General features: G+C 35.1%; 1 protein-coding gene across 1 annotated transcript; it reads right to left on the reverse strand.

Annotated features, from left to right (window-relative positions):
- Positions 1–6,177: 6,177 nt before the first annotated feature.
- On the reverse strand, positions 6,178–17,489 carry LOC104903586 (actin-related protein 2/3 complex subunit 1B). Its single transcript, XM_010691647.4, has 15 exons — positions 17,194–17,489; positions 15,500–15,585; positions 14,845–14,921; positions 14,639–14,733; positions 13,664–13,733; positions 11,911–11,980; positions 10,890–10,963; positions 10,713–10,755; positions 9,325–9,406; positions 9,092–9,180; positions 8,907–8,992; positions 8,545–8,608; positions 6,844–6,962; positions 6,690–6,748; positions 6,178–6,596 (listed from the first exon to the last, which is right to left on the reverse strand). Exons 1-15 carry the CDS (start codon positions 17,261–17,263, stop codon positions 6,535–6,537), a joined length of 1,146 nt encoding a protein of 381 aa, XP_010689949.1. The 5' UTR covers positions 17,264–17,489; the 3' UTR covers positions 6,178–6,534.
- Between the last annotated feature and the right edge of the window lie 1,044 nt (positions 17,490–18,533).

Raw genomic sequence — 18,533 nt, forward strand, 5'->3', positions numbered from 1 at the left:
TAATACCAGCCCTCCCCTACACTTCCTTCCTTGACCCTCACAACCCACGATTAAAGAGTTCGCAAATTTCAGATTTCTCGTTATTCTTTCCATCTCATGTTTATGTAGCTTAGTCTCCTGTAAGAAGACTACTTGGGGATTTTCATTTATCACAATGCGTCTAAGCGCATTCACTGCCTCGGGACTCCCCAATCCCCGACAGTTCCAAGAGAGGATTTGCATCATTGACCACCGAGGGCCCATGTTGTGGGGCCCGCCACTTCCATTTCAGCATCAGCATCCTGGTCACATGTGGAGATTGAAAAATCCACCCCCCCTTTTTTTTTGTTGCACCATAATTTTGCATAAATGACCCATCTTCTTCACTCCCATAATCCTCTCGAGCTTTTCTACTCACACCTATTCTTACAGATGGTTCCCCACTCATCCCCTTGACCCCTTGTTTCAACCGCTTCCAACCCTTCTTCGATCCTTTTACCACCAGCTCTTCCACTCGTTCCTTTTCCCCCATCCCCTGAGATTCGCTTTCCACTGCATCATTATGGGTAGGTACAGTAAAGCTTGCCGTTTGTGGTTCACTATGATAGTCAACCATATTATGTTGCATTACATCAAAATTTTCAGCATGGGACCCCTCTCTCTCCAGCATATTCTCCTCCAACCTACAAAAATTCAGCTTCCCCATCACCTCCGTAACTTGTTTGGCCACCTCCTTGTCTTCACTGACCTTCGGTTTCACAGTAAATAATCGCCTAGCACAGGATCCCTTTTCTTTTTCTTCCGTTCTATCATCCATACTATTCAGTTTTCGCCAGGGCGACGCCTTAATCCAAGCTCCATAGGCAAGAGGGGGGTTATCCATATCAAGGCAATCCACACAATCCTTAACACCATGGCCAAACTTGCCACAAAAATAACACACCAGGGGAGGACGTTCATATTTGACGTCGAAAAAATCCTCTACTCCACCACGCATCTTGACTTTTATCTTTGTGATCAAGGCTTTTCGGACGTCTATTTTTACCCTCATTCGGATTGACTTATCAATCCCCACTGACCCCGAGTTATCAAGACGTAGGAAAGTGCCTACTTTTTTCCCCACAGCCTCCAAATTTGATTTATTTAAGCGACCCTTAAAGGGAAGATTATAAACCCTAATCCAAACAGGTAATTCAAAAAGCTCTATGTTGAGAGGGTTACCTTTGCCTTTAATGTCATCAAGCAAGATAGCATGATTGTCGAAATGCCACGGTTGGCCCTCCATAACACGGTGTTTGTCCCGCCAATGATAAAATTGAAACACATAGGTATTCGTTCCAATATTACTAATGTCAAGACCCTGCGTGGGATTCCACACCGCTTTGATTGTCGCCATAAAAGCTTTGATATTTATGGTTCTATTGGTCCAGATTTTCCCTACAACTCCAAGCTCCACCCTCGCCTCTCCGTCCTCTTCACCATCATCAACCCATTCAATTCCTTCATCCTCACCATCGACCGCCTTCTCTGCCACTTCCTTCCCATGTAAACTCTTCCCCTCGCTTCTACTTTTTTCACAAATAATGTTATCATAATCACCCTCCTCTCCTACAGGACGAGAAGAGGAAGCCATCGCTACCAAAATCTCGATAAAAACCGAGATTTTACCCCTAAAAGAGGAAGAAACTAGCAAACCCTAGAACCACCCTCCCAAGGAAAAAAACCTAGAGGGAACTTTTTATTGGACTTTTGGTAGTTGGAACTTGCGGTTTTGGCCGTTGGGTACTTGGGTGTAGTTGAAAATGTAAGCTCAAGACTTGGCTCGAGTTCGAGTGTACACATCTTTGTATGATAAGTAAAGTCGAGTAATTTTAAATTTAGATATATTTGGCTTGTTAATGCATTTATGTAGAGTTGTAAAAATTGCATGTTTGAAAGACTTATTTTTACTGTAAATATTATGTTAGTTATGCTCTTAATCAAAAAGATTGAAAATAAATACCTTGTTATAAAGAAATTCCTTTAAACTAGTCTAAGAAATTGGAAAATTCTACATAATGCCATTTTATTTATGTCATTTGCATTTGATATGCAATTATTAAATATTGTACAACTAGATTGCATGGGAGCGAATACGGACACGAATATGATATGAGCACGTAAAGAGGCAATCTTGAAAATTTAGAACATGAACACGACAAAGAATAATATTAGAAAACTATATAGATTTTTTATTAAATTATCGAAAAACAAAGGTAACAACTAACACTTACTTCCTAGTATTTATCACATTTCTATTTTGTTATTACTACGAAATTTATTTTATATGAAAACAAAATATGCCAGGGACGGATCCAGGACATTAATCCTAATAATCAACCCACTAATATACAAGAATTTAAAAAAATACAAAAATGCATGATATTACTCACAAAAAATTATTTTATATAAATCACAGCCTAATTTTTTTGAAAAAATAAATTATTATAATTGTTATGGTCGGCTTGATTTGGAGTAGAGGAATCTGCATATTCTTTGTTTATTCTTTTTGAAAAGCAACTCATAATATCCATTTGATTTGTTATCATTCTAAATTTTATTTTAAAATTTCAATTAGATCATAGTTTTATCAACCATTTCTTATAATCTAATAAGAAGGTAATCTAATTTAGAATTCCTATTAATTGGTACTATAACTCATGATCAAATAAACATCTTGTGTAAAACAATATCAATTTAAGCAATAAAAATGTTAATAATAAGAAAGCAACAAAAAATTGCACCAAAAATCTAAAAACAATTAAGCAAATAGAAAAAATTGCAAAAGGTGAAAACTGAAAACATTGAATATAAAAATTAAATTAACTGACTTGAGTACAATAAAGATTCTTACCTTTTTGAGTTATTCTATGTAGGGGTGTTCAATGTCGGATATCGGATCGGATCCGATCCGAAAATCCGGATATCCGAAAATTTCCGATTGGGGAAATTGCGATCCGAATCCGATCCGAACTTTTCGGATCGGATCACCGGGTTTTCGGATCGGGTCCCTTGAAATTTTTGAAAAATCCCGACCCGTATCCGATCCGAAAACCCGAAATTTTTTCTGGATACCCGATCCGAAATCTTAAAATCGGATCGGATATCCGAAATTTCGGATCGGATCGGCGGATTTTCGGATCGGATATTTTTGCACACCCCTAATTCTATGTTAAGCAATCAATTATACAAAAAATTTGATGGGTAAAAGAGTAAAGTAACTGCAAACTAGTGTGATCACATTTATGGCTCTTTGAATTACTCTATGTTAGACAGTCGATTAGCCAAAAGTTTGAGGGGTTAAAAGGTAAAAGAAATGACTAAATAGTGTGAGCACATTTACTCCAACATAACACTAATGAGAAATTTAATTCATAAATTATACTACCTCTGTTTTTTTAGTTGCAACATTTGCTTTTTCACATTTGCCGAGACGATTCTTTGAACATTAATATCTCTTATTGGGTGTAAGTAAAAATTATAAAAATTTAATATTTGGAGTTGTCGCATTGAGACGAATCTAACAAGACCCCACTTGACTATGTTTTTTCTCATATAATAATGCAAGATAGTTCATCAAAGTTGGTTGATGAATAGTGCCACAAACCAAATGTTGCAACTAAAAAAATACGGAGGTAGTATTGTTTAGAGAAAGATTCAAAATAGGAACAAGATATTGAAATTTTCCAAAGGGAAATATATGAACAACAAAAGAGAACGGAAAGAGTAATAGACTAACGGTTGTAAATTGGTGATGACGAGTAAGAGTATGTTCAATGGTTAGACCCTTTAAGGGGTTTATCAAATACTATATTAATTTATCTCTCCTCCACATCCCTCATACCCAATCTACTCAAAAACCTCTATTTTCTTACTCCCCATGGTTAGATCAACTTTTGGGGTCATTAAATTCTCTCTCCTACTATTTACCCTACCTCACTATATTTTCTCTCTCCTTATTAATTTGATTCATCTCAATTTTTTACCATATTTATCATTTTGGAGTAATTAAGATACATTAATGATGAACTGTTATAATATTTATAATTTTTTTTATTTGTATCATAACTAATTATTTATGTTAATCGAAGTTATTCTAAAACCTTCTTCAAATTATATGAATGAAAAATTAAGTACAAGAGGATTATTTTGGGGTTGTGGAGTGTTTTTCGATTTTTGTTAGTTTTATTTCCTCCCATTTTTTGGATCCTTATCTTAAATAAGTGTTTAATGAAAAAGAGTTGTATGAAAAATGTATGGAAATACCTCAATATTTGGGCTCTATTTATAGAGAAGAGAAAAATAGAGTTGTTGGTAAAGTTTTCTTTTATTTATTTAATTTTTAATTATTAAATATGACCATTATTTTAAAAAGGGTAAAAAAAGCATGAACAATTTATTCACAATCTCAATTGTTCACCACAATCAATTACCAGCCATTAGATCCAAAGAAACAATTCCCATGAACCAATAATACTTTGCCACTTGTCACACCCAAGTGATACTTTTCAGTTTTTTTTTTTGTAAACGGTCCATCTCCATAAACTGGACAAACCTCTCCCTCCTTCCTTTTTTTCTCTCTCTTCATTATTCATTATTTTTTTAGCCTTCTCTCTCCTCCTGAATTGTCAATGGACTAACCACCGGTAATACTCTAACTGTCTAACATGTTGTTGCTTTCAAGTTTCACACTTTTCCTCTCTCTCCACCTGTCACTTCCCCTTTTCGGCCTTTTCTTTGTTCTTAGGTTTGGGATTTAAGAATTGGATTGTTATTTACGCGATTTCGCCCTCTTCTATGCACTACTTTTTATTTTTCTAACGTTTTTTTTTATAAAACTAAGTTTTTTAGAAAAAAAAATATTTGGGTTGGCACGTGCCACCGAAGATCTCCCGTGGATCTGCCCCTAAATATAGTTGTATAAAACTCCCTCTCTTTTTTTTTATCATTGTTACTTTATTGTGCACGTCTCTCAATGCATGTCTTTGAATTTAAATATATTTCATTATATGAGTAAAAATCATCATGATTGAATATTAATAAAGTATTAATTGAAACGAATCAAACAAGCCCCTCACATGACTATATTTTTTCTTATAAATTAAGAAAATTGAAAAAATTATCTCAAAATTTAAATAGTATCAAAATTACAAGTGAGAAAGATAAAAAAAAAAAGAGTATAGGAAAATATTAATATCTATTTTGAAGGAAAAAAATATTAATATCTTTACTTTTTAAAAGTTAGAGGTATTTAATCACACTCAATGACTTTTTTTTACAGGGGCACTTGTGACTTTTTTTTCACTCATTTGACTAGTTATATCAAAGCTGTGCATTTTTAGAAAATGACCTTGATTAAAAAAATATATATAATCAAGTGTTTAAAAGTATTCCAAGATCGCGTCTATAAAATATTTTGAAAAGCACATGTTACATGAAATGTTCGGGATGTATCATCGTATATCATATTTTGAAAAGCACATGTTACATGAAATGTTCGGGATGTATCATCGTATATCAAGCTTGCACCCTCTTGTTAGTATCATATACGAGACATTTTTGTTATTAGGAAAGATAACTAGTTCGAAAATCAATCCCTACTAAACTACTAGCCTACAGGGCACACTAGCTCAGAGGTTGGGTACAAAAGCAATGCGCTGAATTTCGAAATTATACTCCACTAAGCTACCACCTCTCCCTCATATACAAGATATGTTATTTAAATGCTTTTTTTATCCAAACAAGTTGAAAAGTGGTAATGGAAAATGAAAAAGGAAAGAGGATATTTGTTTTTCTAATCCTTCTAGCTTACTATAATTTAGTTTATTCTAGGACTCAGGAATCAGCCCGAACCCATTTTGAGCAAATTTGGCAAGTTTTTCCTTCTGAATTTTTCTTTTTTTGGCTTTCAACCCTCCGAGCTCGATTTTGCAAGTTTGGGCAGAAATCCAACTGGAAATAGGCCAGACATTTCGGCCTTGGCTCTAATTGGTTCATGATGAACTCTACTCCAAAAGGGAAGGAAATTTGATCCCTCACATTTCTTTCCTTCCCTTTGCCAACCTAACATCCAAACAAGGGGATTGCCTTTAATAGTCTGTGAATAACATTTGAACTCAATTAAACCATCACACCCGTTGACTAGAAGACACAGTCAACTTGTTTCAAAAATTGCAGCAGCAAGCCTCATGGCCTCCTATTACCAAGTAACAACTTGCCACTAAAGGCGTGTCCGGGAAGTAACAACAATACCTGGTTACAAGTCATAAAAAAGACATTTTTTGCGGGGCGAGGGGAGGAAGGTGCTAAAAATATATTTCAAGCAGTATGACAATATATACTTCTCATATAGCTAGAGTCTGCCTCAATCACAGAAAGGTTCTGTTGCTGTCACTAGATGCAGCTGCTTAAAACTCGGCTTCTTCAGTTGACTAAAGATGTGATGCGCACAACAATAGTTCTATAAGCTCCAAATTTCTCGGCTGCTACACAAAACCCAAGAAGCTTCCATGTATTTCAGAGATAGTCTGCCAAATCATGGCTTCCTAAATCCCAGATAACCACTTTACCATCAAGTCCTAGAAATAGAAGTACAAAATATATGAGTCAGCTTCATCTACCTCAAACTTTTGTATAGAGACGGAAATCTCAAGATGGCAAAACTTGCGTACCTGAAGTACTGAAGCGTGTCACTTTTGTATCTCTTCCCTTTCTCAATGGCACGATGCAACTAAATTTTAAGTCAACTGTATTAGCTAATATACATATAACTTGAGCAAATCACACTAGAAGCTAGTATAAATGAATTGCAGAGCTGTGACATACGTAATGCACTTTTCGTGAGCACGTCCACTGGAATTAGAGTCATTGGAGTTATCATTGGCGTTGTTGAATTGCGTAATGTACCTTGATTGACCATATAGTTTTCCAAATGCTCCTGAAATCTGGAAAAGAGATTGTTTTTGCATCAGTTTAGTGCTTAAAGAACTATCATCAGCAATTTGAGCTGTATAAATATTGGGACAATTGCTAGTTTGCTACTCTTTAATTTCAGATGTTAACAGGAATACACAATTACCATGTTAAAAAGAATCGACTAAAAGAAATATAAACCGAACCATGTGGGTTCAGGAAAATGCTACTCAGTGTGCCAAAATGACCCACATGACAAAATCTATCCCTACAGCCTATAGGTCTCCCCTCTTTTCCTTGGTTGATTCAAGAAAGATTTCCATTCATTTAATGAGAACCCATGACTTGTCAATATAATAGCAATTATGTTTTTCTGAGCTGAAAATATGATTTGAGATGATTAGAAGGATTCTCAGAATTAACCACCTTCCATCTGTCATGTGGGCACCTCATACCTTGTGCCTAAGATTCAAAACCCTTGGTGTTTCAATGCTCCTTGTGATTTTTCAACATAAGTAGGCCAATCACTACGACTCAGTTCGAGATAAAATATGAGCTTTCTTCCATGTAACCTCAAAGGGGGAATGTTGTCTAGGAACCATAATTGTAAAGCAAACACTGCTTATTCATGCTCAACAGCCAACAATCAGCAGTCTCACCATAAAGCATAGATTTTTCCTAATCCATTCTCTTGAGATTTGATTTCCTGGAACAGGTAATGTAGACACCAACCAGGTGGGCAAGGCTTGGTAGCATGCTCAACAAAACCTACCATCTGGAAAGACGTCCATATTTTTTCCCACAAGGGTCTGTTCTCTTCAATTTACTTTTACTTAATTCCAGAAGAGGTCAGACAAAAAAGAGAGTAGAAGTTCACAGAAAACAGAGAGTAGTTTTGAGAAGTCCAGAAATAATAAAAAAAGTTCAGAAAGTCCAAAAAATTATGAAAAGTTCAGAAAAAATAAGATAAATTCAGGAAAAATAAGTTGAAGAAAAGAGTTACTGTGGAATGTGGCATATGCAAGATATCTCTTGCCAAACTATATAATTCATCAATAGTCAAGAATCTAAAACTTGAACTGTGTAGAAATTAGAAACTGTGCAGCTAATTTCTAGCACATACAGACTCTGGACATTAATCTGCTCTTAGTACATAAGGACTCTGTTTCGCAACAAGAAAAGATCACCCCAAACTCTGAATCACCCATTCTGGAAATACTTGTACTGCAACCCATGGTATCGCTTTCTAATAGATAGTGAACTGCTAATTCAGTTCTATGACTAGCCAGACTTATATTCACCCTCTAAGCTGGGACCTACTTTAAATTTCGTCATCCTTATAGCACATTGCTGGGTTTAATTGCCGTTTATGTACAGCTGCGCACACCAAATTGGCTATACAGTAATTTCATAATATAAATCAGAACTTGATAGTGAGCGAGGACTTTGGAAGGCCAAAATCCTCCTGTTTGACATACTTGAGTAATGTCTCAACTCCTACCTCTCCTCCCCCATACAATGTGAGAAAAGGAGGCAGAACCCAGTTAGAGCAAAATCTTGCAACATGTTAGCAACTTAACATGCCAAGTGACTAAGTATCGCACTAGTATATACCTGAGAACCAGCCCTTGCATTTGTTGGAGTTGTCTGGCTTTGACCAAGAAATTTAATAAAGGTCCTGCAAGAGAGAAAATTACGAAAATTTCCTCAATAGAACTCTACGAAAGCAAGAACGAAAATTATCCCTAAGTGACCTTGTAAATAAAAAACAGACTAAAATTTCTAACCCACTCATGAATCAGAAACTTAAAGGGCCTACGACAGATTCTGCTTACGACAAAGAATTTATGTACGCAGTACGCTGATGCAAGACAATCCATAACACGAACTAAGCACTTGTATTCTCTAGACTGGGACATAATCCTAACACATCTGATGAATTTTGTCACAACAGAAAAGTAGGCAATTTTTATTACCACAATCCACTTTCATCTGCCGCAAATACCATGGGATTGCAGTCATATCCCACACCTATGACCATCTTCTCAGACACGAAAAAGACCTGCAAGATAATTGCACATAAAGTTAGCTATGCATTTGAAGATAAAGAATCAAAGCAGCAATTTCCAAGTGAATTAGATGAGAGAGGATGCTGACCCACATCACGGAGGGGCAAATCGCGGAATGCGACACTTTGTGCCAAAGGTGATGGACCAACGTCATCAACAAAATATATCATCGAGTTATGACCTGAAGATCGACAGAATTACAGTTTTCAGAGTAAAGAATTCCAAACAATTAGGGTTCAAGAGATTTAACATAAACAGAGGACCAAGTCGTAAAAATTGTGGCTAGAATGAACACAAATTGTCACAATCAAAAAAATATTCTGACCTACATAAGCCAAGGTGTTGCCACTAGGAGACCAATTTACACCAAATGCCCATGAATATGAGAGATCAAGCTGTATAATTTGCTGCAAGGACATATGGAAGATCGGTCGTCAGCACTATCGTAGAAACTCAAAACTTCTTTTCGAAATTCAAAAAAGATGACAATCACAGTCTAAAAACAACCAAGCAAGAGGAAGCAAAAAGGTTCTGGCTCAAACTCGAAGGAACAAAGTTCTGGCAAGATGATATTATTCGAAAGCAAAGTCGCTAATATAATAGCTTCAAGGTATTTGAACTAAAAAGTTCAGATTCCAATGGTCGATGGAGGAAAGGGCAAGTCAAAACTCTGAGGAAATACAGGTACAAACTGCTTAGCTGCATCTCATCCCTAGTTGACTAGATTGGAGCATTATTCTCAAATAGTTTTTGCAAGCACCTTCAGAAAAAACTTATGCAGTACATCCTTCAACTCAAAATCTTTTGAAACTAGGCTAGAACACTTCAATATCGTCTTTCAACCTTCAAAATGATCCTTTCCACTCACTTTTAATTTCTTGTGGCTTGGAAAAGAGAGGGGATTGTCACAAACAAGAAAAACCTCAAAATTGAAACTAGGTTAGCTACTTCCACTTCTAATTAAAGGAAGGCTACAAGTACACAATTCGGAGGTCCCTCACCATATTATATTACTCCCTGCGTTTCAGCCAATGAGTTATAGTTGACTTTTTGCAGTCACTGATGCATCGCAGCCAATAAGTTCTTTCCAAAAATATGATTATAATAAAGTTCAAAAGTATATTTAATACTTGGATGGAGTCACAAATTCTATTAGTTTATAGTTTCTCATATTTCATATAGAAATTATGTCAAAGACTTGAAAATTTAACCCTAAAAGTCAGACTATGACAATTTCTCTGCAAGAGAAGGGGGAGTGCGAGAAAAGAGACAGTCTACTGGTATAATAATATTCAAAAGTCTTTTTTTTCCGGTCCCAAACTTATTCTTTTTCCTTTTTTTTTTTCTTTTCTGGTGTTCCTCGGCCTAAAAATGGGTCTAAATGCCACCTGTGTTTCAGTATTCCTCATAAATTTGAGCTCACAAGTTTCCCGAATCTCAAGATGTTCCCAACTCGGGCTGGCGTCTTGGCTTCCCTACATTCCCATTTCCATGCACCAAGCTTTCCCCCCCTGCTTAAGCAAAAAGAAATGCAAATCCATGACTATCAATTATCATGCTTATGTTATCCTGAAGGAATTTCCTTTCATGACGACCAATACCAGAATCCAGAGTCAACAAGAAATTTCTTTGATTGCAGACGGAACTAGCAGAGCTTTGAAAGAAATAAATAAAGCATAAAAGGAAATGCTAAAAGAAATACAGATCATGAACCTCTCCAAATTTTGCATCAGATGAAGAGCCAGCTTCAGAATCCCTGACCACAATGCAGCAAGAAATAAGGGAAGGTACAGGCAGATAGAAATACAAGACAGCCAGTCAGAAAAAGTGACGAAATCCCCTGTGCTTTGGGGATGCTTTTCAAAAGTCTAGAAGCTCTAAAGGTGATACCTTGTGTCAACTCCCTTTATAAAAGTGGAAAAAACTCTGCATTTTCCATCTGTTGACGTAGTTGCCAAAAGAATCTAATAAAAAAAAAAGAGAGAAAAACACATTTTAAAAGAGTACAAACAGTAAATGAATCTAATAAATTTAACAAACTACATGATTAACATGAAATCCAACAATTCAGTTACCAATGATCAGAATAAAGGATGAAGAAATATAAGGTCCAACTTCAGAAAAATTGAAGAAAATCCTCATATTTCACCTTTCTGTAGTATAATGACTGCAAGGCTAAGGTAATATTTAGCTTCATATTCTATAAAGAACTATATTAAAAAGAACCGTGTTGCCCTTGCCCCTACTTTAAGGATCTTGTCTATCATTTCCCCCCTCCAATACTGCCAACTTTTTTCTTATTTCCTTTAGATCCTCTAATTCCGCCAAGTCTCTTTTTGCTCTATGTTCCGCTGCCTTTTAGTACAAAAACAGCATTTTTCCTGTTGTCACCACGCATCTCCATCACCAAATCCATTGAGAAGGCAGTAATCATTCATGAAAGTAAATATGAAGCTCTGCAGCTCTAAAAATTCTAAATTAGTCAAGGGAAGAACTAGGCTAACTTGCACGCAGACTAATAGAATAAGAAATGCTCATATAGAAAATCGGAGAGATGGCGGCAGTAGATAATCAGTAGACGAGTTTGGCTATAAGCTACAGCTCGGGATGTTATATAGAACTTGGCACTGTTCTCATATTGAGACAGGGAGTTCGGATATGGCATTTCCTAAATCACTTCTGTCAATCAATGACAACAAAAATAATAAATTTTTTTAAATTACTTCATGATATACCAGAACACTAAATCACATATCTCATGCAGAAGTCGAGTAGGTGAGTTTCAACTTTCAAGCACATCATGATCAAGTCAGTTTGCTTACTGCAGTAAAATTTAGGAAAGTGCAATAAAAGATGCAGTAATAGTCACTAACATACACATGAAGCATAATAAACTTGGTGAATGCCTCACATTGTTGGGATGCCAGGCAACACTTGTCACAGAGGAGTTGTGCTTTTTCCTTATAAGTTTACTGACCCACCTGAAGTAATATCATAGACAACACTGATCATTAACAGACCCAGCAAAGGTCACACAAAAGATCAAATTACTAGCATTCAACAGATAGACCAAGTATCTAATCATTCAAATCCTTACCATCATAAAAGATCTCAATAATTTGGACAGAATAGGATTTGGTGACCAACTATTCTTGAATATTGTCAAAATGAGAAAACTAAGCAGCTCTCCTTGTTTGGCAAGCAAAATCTTTAAGGAAACATGATCAGTGTTACTCCGACACCTTCATTTACCTCAAAAACGGTGTGTCGTGTCGTGTCCAACACGACACTTTACTGAGATACTTCATTTTTAAACTAAAAACTTGAGTTTTTTCTACAAAATAGCCGAGTCGGACACTTGGATACCCGTATCCGAGTAGACACTCAATTTGTGTCTGAGTAACATAGAACATGATTAATCCCTACCACCCCCACGATTAAAGGGGTTACGCAAAAAAAAAAAAAGAACCTTCCACACATTATCAAGTTCTATCAAATGCCATTCTATTTCAGATACAATTATAGAGTAACATTTGAAGAAGCAAAAATACCAAAAAGGAGTACCAATTTAACAATCATGTAAAAGAATAATAGAAAAGGCCAAAATTTTAAAGGTTATCATGTTCTGCAGGTTAATTTAGTTAATCGAATTTAACATTAGTATAATACTATCTACTACTATCTTCCAATACTATATTCCTACTCTTGTTATAGTTTTTTATCTTTATCTTTATCTCTTCAACACATGGGCTTAGAATGACGAACTTGTTATGCTATTGTTTCACTTAAAATATTATTAAATTTTCCTAAATTGTACGATTAAATTGAAAATGAATCCTATTAAAAATGAATCTTATTTCAAAGGATATATTGAGTGATTTTCAATTATATAGCAAAATTTATACTCAATTCACAAATTCTACTAAAAATGAGATTGGCTGCTTCCTTTGCCTCCAAGCTCTTCTATCAAGTACTATGTATTCTTCCGTCAAAAAAAAAAAAAAAAGTACTATGTATTCTTGGAAACCTAATTTGCTCATATTGTTTCTAATTCCTTTTTCCAAGTCATCCTCAACCTCTCCTTTGACTTCTCTTAAAATCTCCCATATCCCAACCTGCCACTAGGTGCATCCTTTAGCAGGAGGCTTCAAAAGCCCAAACCCCCATGACCAGTTCTTATCTTACCCTCAATGTCAGCAACTCCAAGCCTCATTCGAATATCCTCGTTCCCAATTCTAATTCCTAATGCATCCCCATAAATTATCTCAACATGCGCGCATTTGTGCTACCCATATCTTCTTAATATGATCTTTCCTAAAAGCCCAACACTCATACCCATTTATAATAAAGTTGGTACACTTATTTTGCAAAATATTGCAAAATATAACAAATTTCAAAAAAAAAAAAAAAATTCTTTATCCAGCATCTATTAAGCCAAATATTGCCATAAACACTTAATTTCATAAACCCCTTTCTTTTATAACTCCAACTAAGGCCAATCTACATTACCGATGACTATAATTATAAGAAACTTCTAAGGCAAGAAATCAAGAGATAAAGACATCTAACAGGAGAACCAGGCTCATCAGCCATCACATCCACAAAGGAATTAAGAGTAAAAGTTCAACGAGGTGGTAATGAATATCAAAGGGCAGCTTATTTACCAGTTGTTTTCTTGTTCATAGTAGCATATACAAACCGTCTTAGCTCCACTACCAACGGCGAACTTGTTTTCTGAAACAAGATTAGGTGAATGAATCAGAAAAAAGAGTTGGTCAAAAACACAAACCAAGGAGGCAAGAATACTACAGACAGAAAAAATTGGGGAGAAGCCCATCGCATGCAACTATATGATAAAAGGTCATTCAAATAGATGCTAACTTGTTTCCTTGTTCTACTCATTGAGATACATGTTCTGATGTCTATCTGTTCAAAGAAATATAGGAATTTGACAAATTACCCACAAAGCCAACTAATGGTGCTATGTTCATCTTATTGTTACTTAGTAAAATGTTAAGAAAAAGTCTCAAATTTGGAAAAGTCAAGACGAGTTCAAAAAAGCTGTCTTTTTACTTTTAAAAAAAAGATAAAAAACCAGGACAAGTTACGATAAATTCAAAAAGGTTCAATTAAGAATAAGCATATATCTAGATGATGTGAATAGACTCTTAGAACTTTAGAAGGGATTGAAGAGCAAACTTCTTGTCTAAGATAGCAGTAATGAAAATTTTTGCTTCTATCCAAGGAATGATAACTAATTTCAAATGGATGAAGAAATTAGAAAACAAATCAATAGCGAAAGCAGTAAAAGGATAGCTTGAAATATACAAGTTATAGTGCGTTACTTCCTCTGTCCCTAGAGGCAATTATTCTAAATTGGTTCATCCATCATGCCAAAAATATAAACTACTTTCTCAATTTAGTAACTTAAACACAGCTATCCATGACCCTCAATGATATCTATAACAAAGATTCTAATAAATGACTTTGGTAGGCTGGACATGTAAAAGTTTGTATAGGAAGGATACTTATGGTACTTTAATCAATTCCTTAAAAAAAAACTTAATCAAATTTAGTTTATAATTCAGAGTAGAGGGAGCTAATTTGCAAACAAGAGATAAGGTGCTTAAATCACTTACCTTTTGGACTCCATTGTACACAGAGGGCAGCACGGTTTAGTCTAAGAATTACTAGTGTTGGCACCCATTCTCCTCCTTCTCGGTTCCAAACATACCTAAAATGATGGGAAATTAACATAAATAAGCCAAATGTATCAACTATTCCATCAGAGCACTCAGAAAACTAAACAATAGAAAATTACGTTATAGACCAAAAAGCTACTCACGAATTTCGATCATGAGAAACGGTAACTATCTTGTTAGTCTTTGAGCTCCAGTCTATACCACATACAATTTGATCATGCTGCAGTCAAAGAGAACATGACAAAATCAAGATTATGTCAGAAAAAACACTACAAGCAATTTAGAGAAGAGCAAGAAATACAGAAATATATGAGTCATTTGTAAGATCATCAGCCATATCAATGAATGACATGCAATAAAATTTCCAGGCTCATTTCAGTTGTACATTTATAAATTTTATTCCATTCTCAAAGGACAACGTAACAATTTCTTTCCTGTATCATCCACCATTTTCAGCAAAATTAAAGAGGAATAACTTCTAGATTATTCTTCAATATTTCAGTGCGACTAAAGGATTATCAAAGAAGCATCAGCTCACACTAAAAGAGAAAGGAACGAAATCATAGACAAAAATAGCCATCAATCAATAAGAAAACTATATATGAAGTCCTCAAAATCCACACGAAAACATTATTGGTAATGGTTTCATATATATTTTGCCTGTCCCCAATCAAAATCTTAACAAACAAGTAGAAAGTATGATCCCCACTAAACCTATTAATGCTGCAAGACAGAATATAACATAATATGAGACTGAAATTTTTTCAAGGAACACTACAAACTTCTACATCATCATACCTTTTGAAGAACATGTACTTTTTCCCACTTCTCTGACAATAACTGATATATGTGGACTTCTTCAGTATTTGGGCATACAGCAACCACTAAGAGAAAACAGCAAGTCATGCTCAGAAGCTTGAGTTGTATGAAAGATTATATAGTAGTAGGAGACAGCAACAATATTGAACCAAAATGCAATAAGGAATTCTACGGAATAATAAACAATGCACAAGCCTATGTGGTTGTATCCATTCTGTTCCTAAAATTAATGTTAAGCTCTCACTCCCAAGACATTCAAATGTGAAGGTCACATTCACATACACAAATACTGTAAGAAGTAAACTTACTACACTAATCCACTGTTCTTATTGATATTATTAATAAACCAAAAAAAAAAAAATTCAAATGTCAAGTACAGTCAAAAACTTTCTGCGAGATGATTGCGTAGAATATTCACTCTTCCTATAAAGTTCATAACCCTAGTAATCTGCTTAGAAGAAGGAGAAAATGACTGATTTTCTTCATGCAACTTCTGTTTCCTTTGAAACCTTCCTAATTCCTGAAACAATTATTCAAGGAGCTAAATGACAGTATTTGTAAGGAAGGATTTTTTGTCTACACGAAGACCTAAGACCCCATTACACGTCTAAGCTAAAGTACCACAGCAAAAGCATCGATTGCAGCCATCAGTGAAACAAGGATGAAATGTTCTTAAACTCTAAAACAAATGATTTAACATAATATAATGCTTGATTGATTGATTGATTGATTGATTGATTAATAGGACACAAAATCCATACAATCACAAGGTTGTTTGGGCTTTCCAAGCTGAACCTAACTCTCCTAATTAGAGAGGCCTATGCTAAACAGGAACCCAAGAGTTCGGAGAAAACAGCTTACCAGCTCAAATTTCTACTTCGCACTAAGAATTCCCAACAACACAACAAAAAAAATCAGTCCTAATGGCTTTAATTCAATATACATAGTATTTGACTAGCTAGCAAATTCCTCGATAAGAAGTGCAAAAGACCCTTACTGCAGCTGTCTATCCAATATGCTATTATACTATCATAACGATAAGCAATAACAAACTACAATGATGGACCTTCCTCTTTTTAATATCATAAGCCGTAGAATTACCGGTGGAAGAATTGCTCGAGCAATCAATGGAACTCTCAAGAGTAATCACAAGCAAAACAGCTCAGGACAAAACATATATAATTAATGTTATTCGGCTAAAACCTTTCATCAACCGTGTTGGACAATTATCTCCAGAAATCCAGGTAACGCGGCCACTTTCATAAAGGACCCTCTACCCGAAAAATTTAGAACAAATGTAACAAATCTCTACTGTGCCATCCAACGTTTCAGTCTCTCTAGTCTCTAGAACAGTCTGAAAACTTGTACCTCGGGATGAAATTAAGCGTGTCAAACATTTTGATTCCCTTTTTTAGGGACATTATAAATGTTTCGTTCAATCTCATCAACACAATGTGATCTCTTATGTAAATGTAATTACTCATTCAAATTATATGGTCACGCAATATTATCAAATTTAATACAGTACCTAACTAAATTGCAAGAATTCCAAGGTAACAATGAATCTTAACAAACAAATTAATCACAGCACGATCTATAATCAATGAAAACTGTTACAATATCGATAACATTGGAAATTAAAAACCCAGAAAAGAGAGAGAGATAGAGAGTACTTGAATGATCGGGGCTCCAAGCATGGCAAGTGATGCACTGCGCAAATTTATGAGCTGAAACAAACGTCATTCTTACGGTGTTATTTGGAAGAAATGGGATCTTGGATTTTTCAAGTGTAAAAGAAATGAAATCGAGAAGATCCGAGGGAATATGTGATTTAGGGTGTACTAGCTCCAACCAAATTTGATTGCTTCCCAACAAAGAGAAAGGAGAAATTGGAACTAGGAGTCTAGGACAGGTGGTGTACTTTAATTTTTGGTGCAAACTGCAAATAGGTGGTGTACTTTCTTTGTGCAAATTCTAGGTAAAAAAATCGTCGGTTGTACCAGCTACTATAGTGAAAACGAAAAATAGGTTTGGTTCTTGCTAAGAAATTTCTGAAATTTTATAATTTTGAGGTAAAAAGGTAAAAAGAAAAATACTAAATATGTATAAAAATACGGATGGTATTTAGTAAATAAGGAAAGTAAATAGCAAGATTCATGATTTAGGTTAAAAAATAGGTAAGATGAACTACCCTACCAGATTAGGACTTCGCACAAGTCAACCCTAATCAAGTTAGCGGGCTAGACAAGCAAGGGGAAAAGATAAGGGAAATTTCTACCTTAAAAGTATCCTTGATGGGGATTTAACCCCCAATCTCAAGGTTGGAAGGTATAATCCCAACTAATAGAGGGTCTAACCCTACTAGATCATAATATTGCACAGGTCAACCCGACCCAGGTTGGCGGGCTAGACAAGCAAGGGGGAAGGGTAAGAAAATCTTTACCCTAAAAGTTCCCCTAGTGGGGATTAAACCGGCAACCTCAAGGTTGGAAGGTACAGTCCCAACTATTAGAGGGTAGTAAATCCATAAAAGCCTAAAAGAAATGAGATTTAGCTCTAGACTAATGAACATATCAGACTTAAAAATGAAAAAACATTAGTATGATGTATGAGTATGTCAGGGCGTATATTAGTTTTTGTAGATAATTTAAGTGTCGAAGGAGTATTAGCTAATAATTCCTCCATCTATTTTTTGTTCTACATTTCTTTAGGACTTTTGAATTATTTACTGTCAGAAATATTTCTAGATTCGCCCTAAATGCTAGGAGGTCCCATAACATATTCCATGAATACATGGCGGGATTTAGTCGTTTACTCTTAACTGTTTTTTCACTAGCATATGAGAGAGTATAATGATGTTAGATTTGTATCAATGATTGTTTTCAAGATATTAACAATTTCTAAGTTTTGATAAAAGAAAAAAATAACTAAAATAATTCCAACTATTAGTGATCCGCTTTCAATATTTTCAACTATAAATTATTTCAAAATAATCTCAAATATTGAGTCATAC

The sequence above is a fragment of the Beta vulgaris genome, chromosome 9 (assembly GCF_026745355.1).
Source record: "Beta vulgaris subsp. vulgaris cultivar EL10 chromosome 9, EL10.2, whole genome shotgun sequence".
NCBI lineage: Eukaryota > Viridiplantae > Streptophyta > Magnoliopsida > Caryophyllales > Amaranthaceae > Beta > Beta vulgaris.

Coding starts and splice junctions, on each gene's coding strand:
- LOC104903586 (XM_010691647.4), bottom strand. CDS start 17,263: ATGACGTTTGTTTCAGCTCATAAATTTGCGCAGTGCATCACTTGCCAT. Junction 15,586..17,193: donor TTGGAGCCCCGATCATTCAA/GTACTCTCTATC, acceptor GTTTTCTCTTAG/TGGTTGCTGTATGCCCAAAT. Junction 9,407..10,712: donor CTGATGCAAAATTTGGAGAG/GTTCATGATCTG, acceptor ATGTCCTTGCAG/CAAATTATACAGCTTGATCT.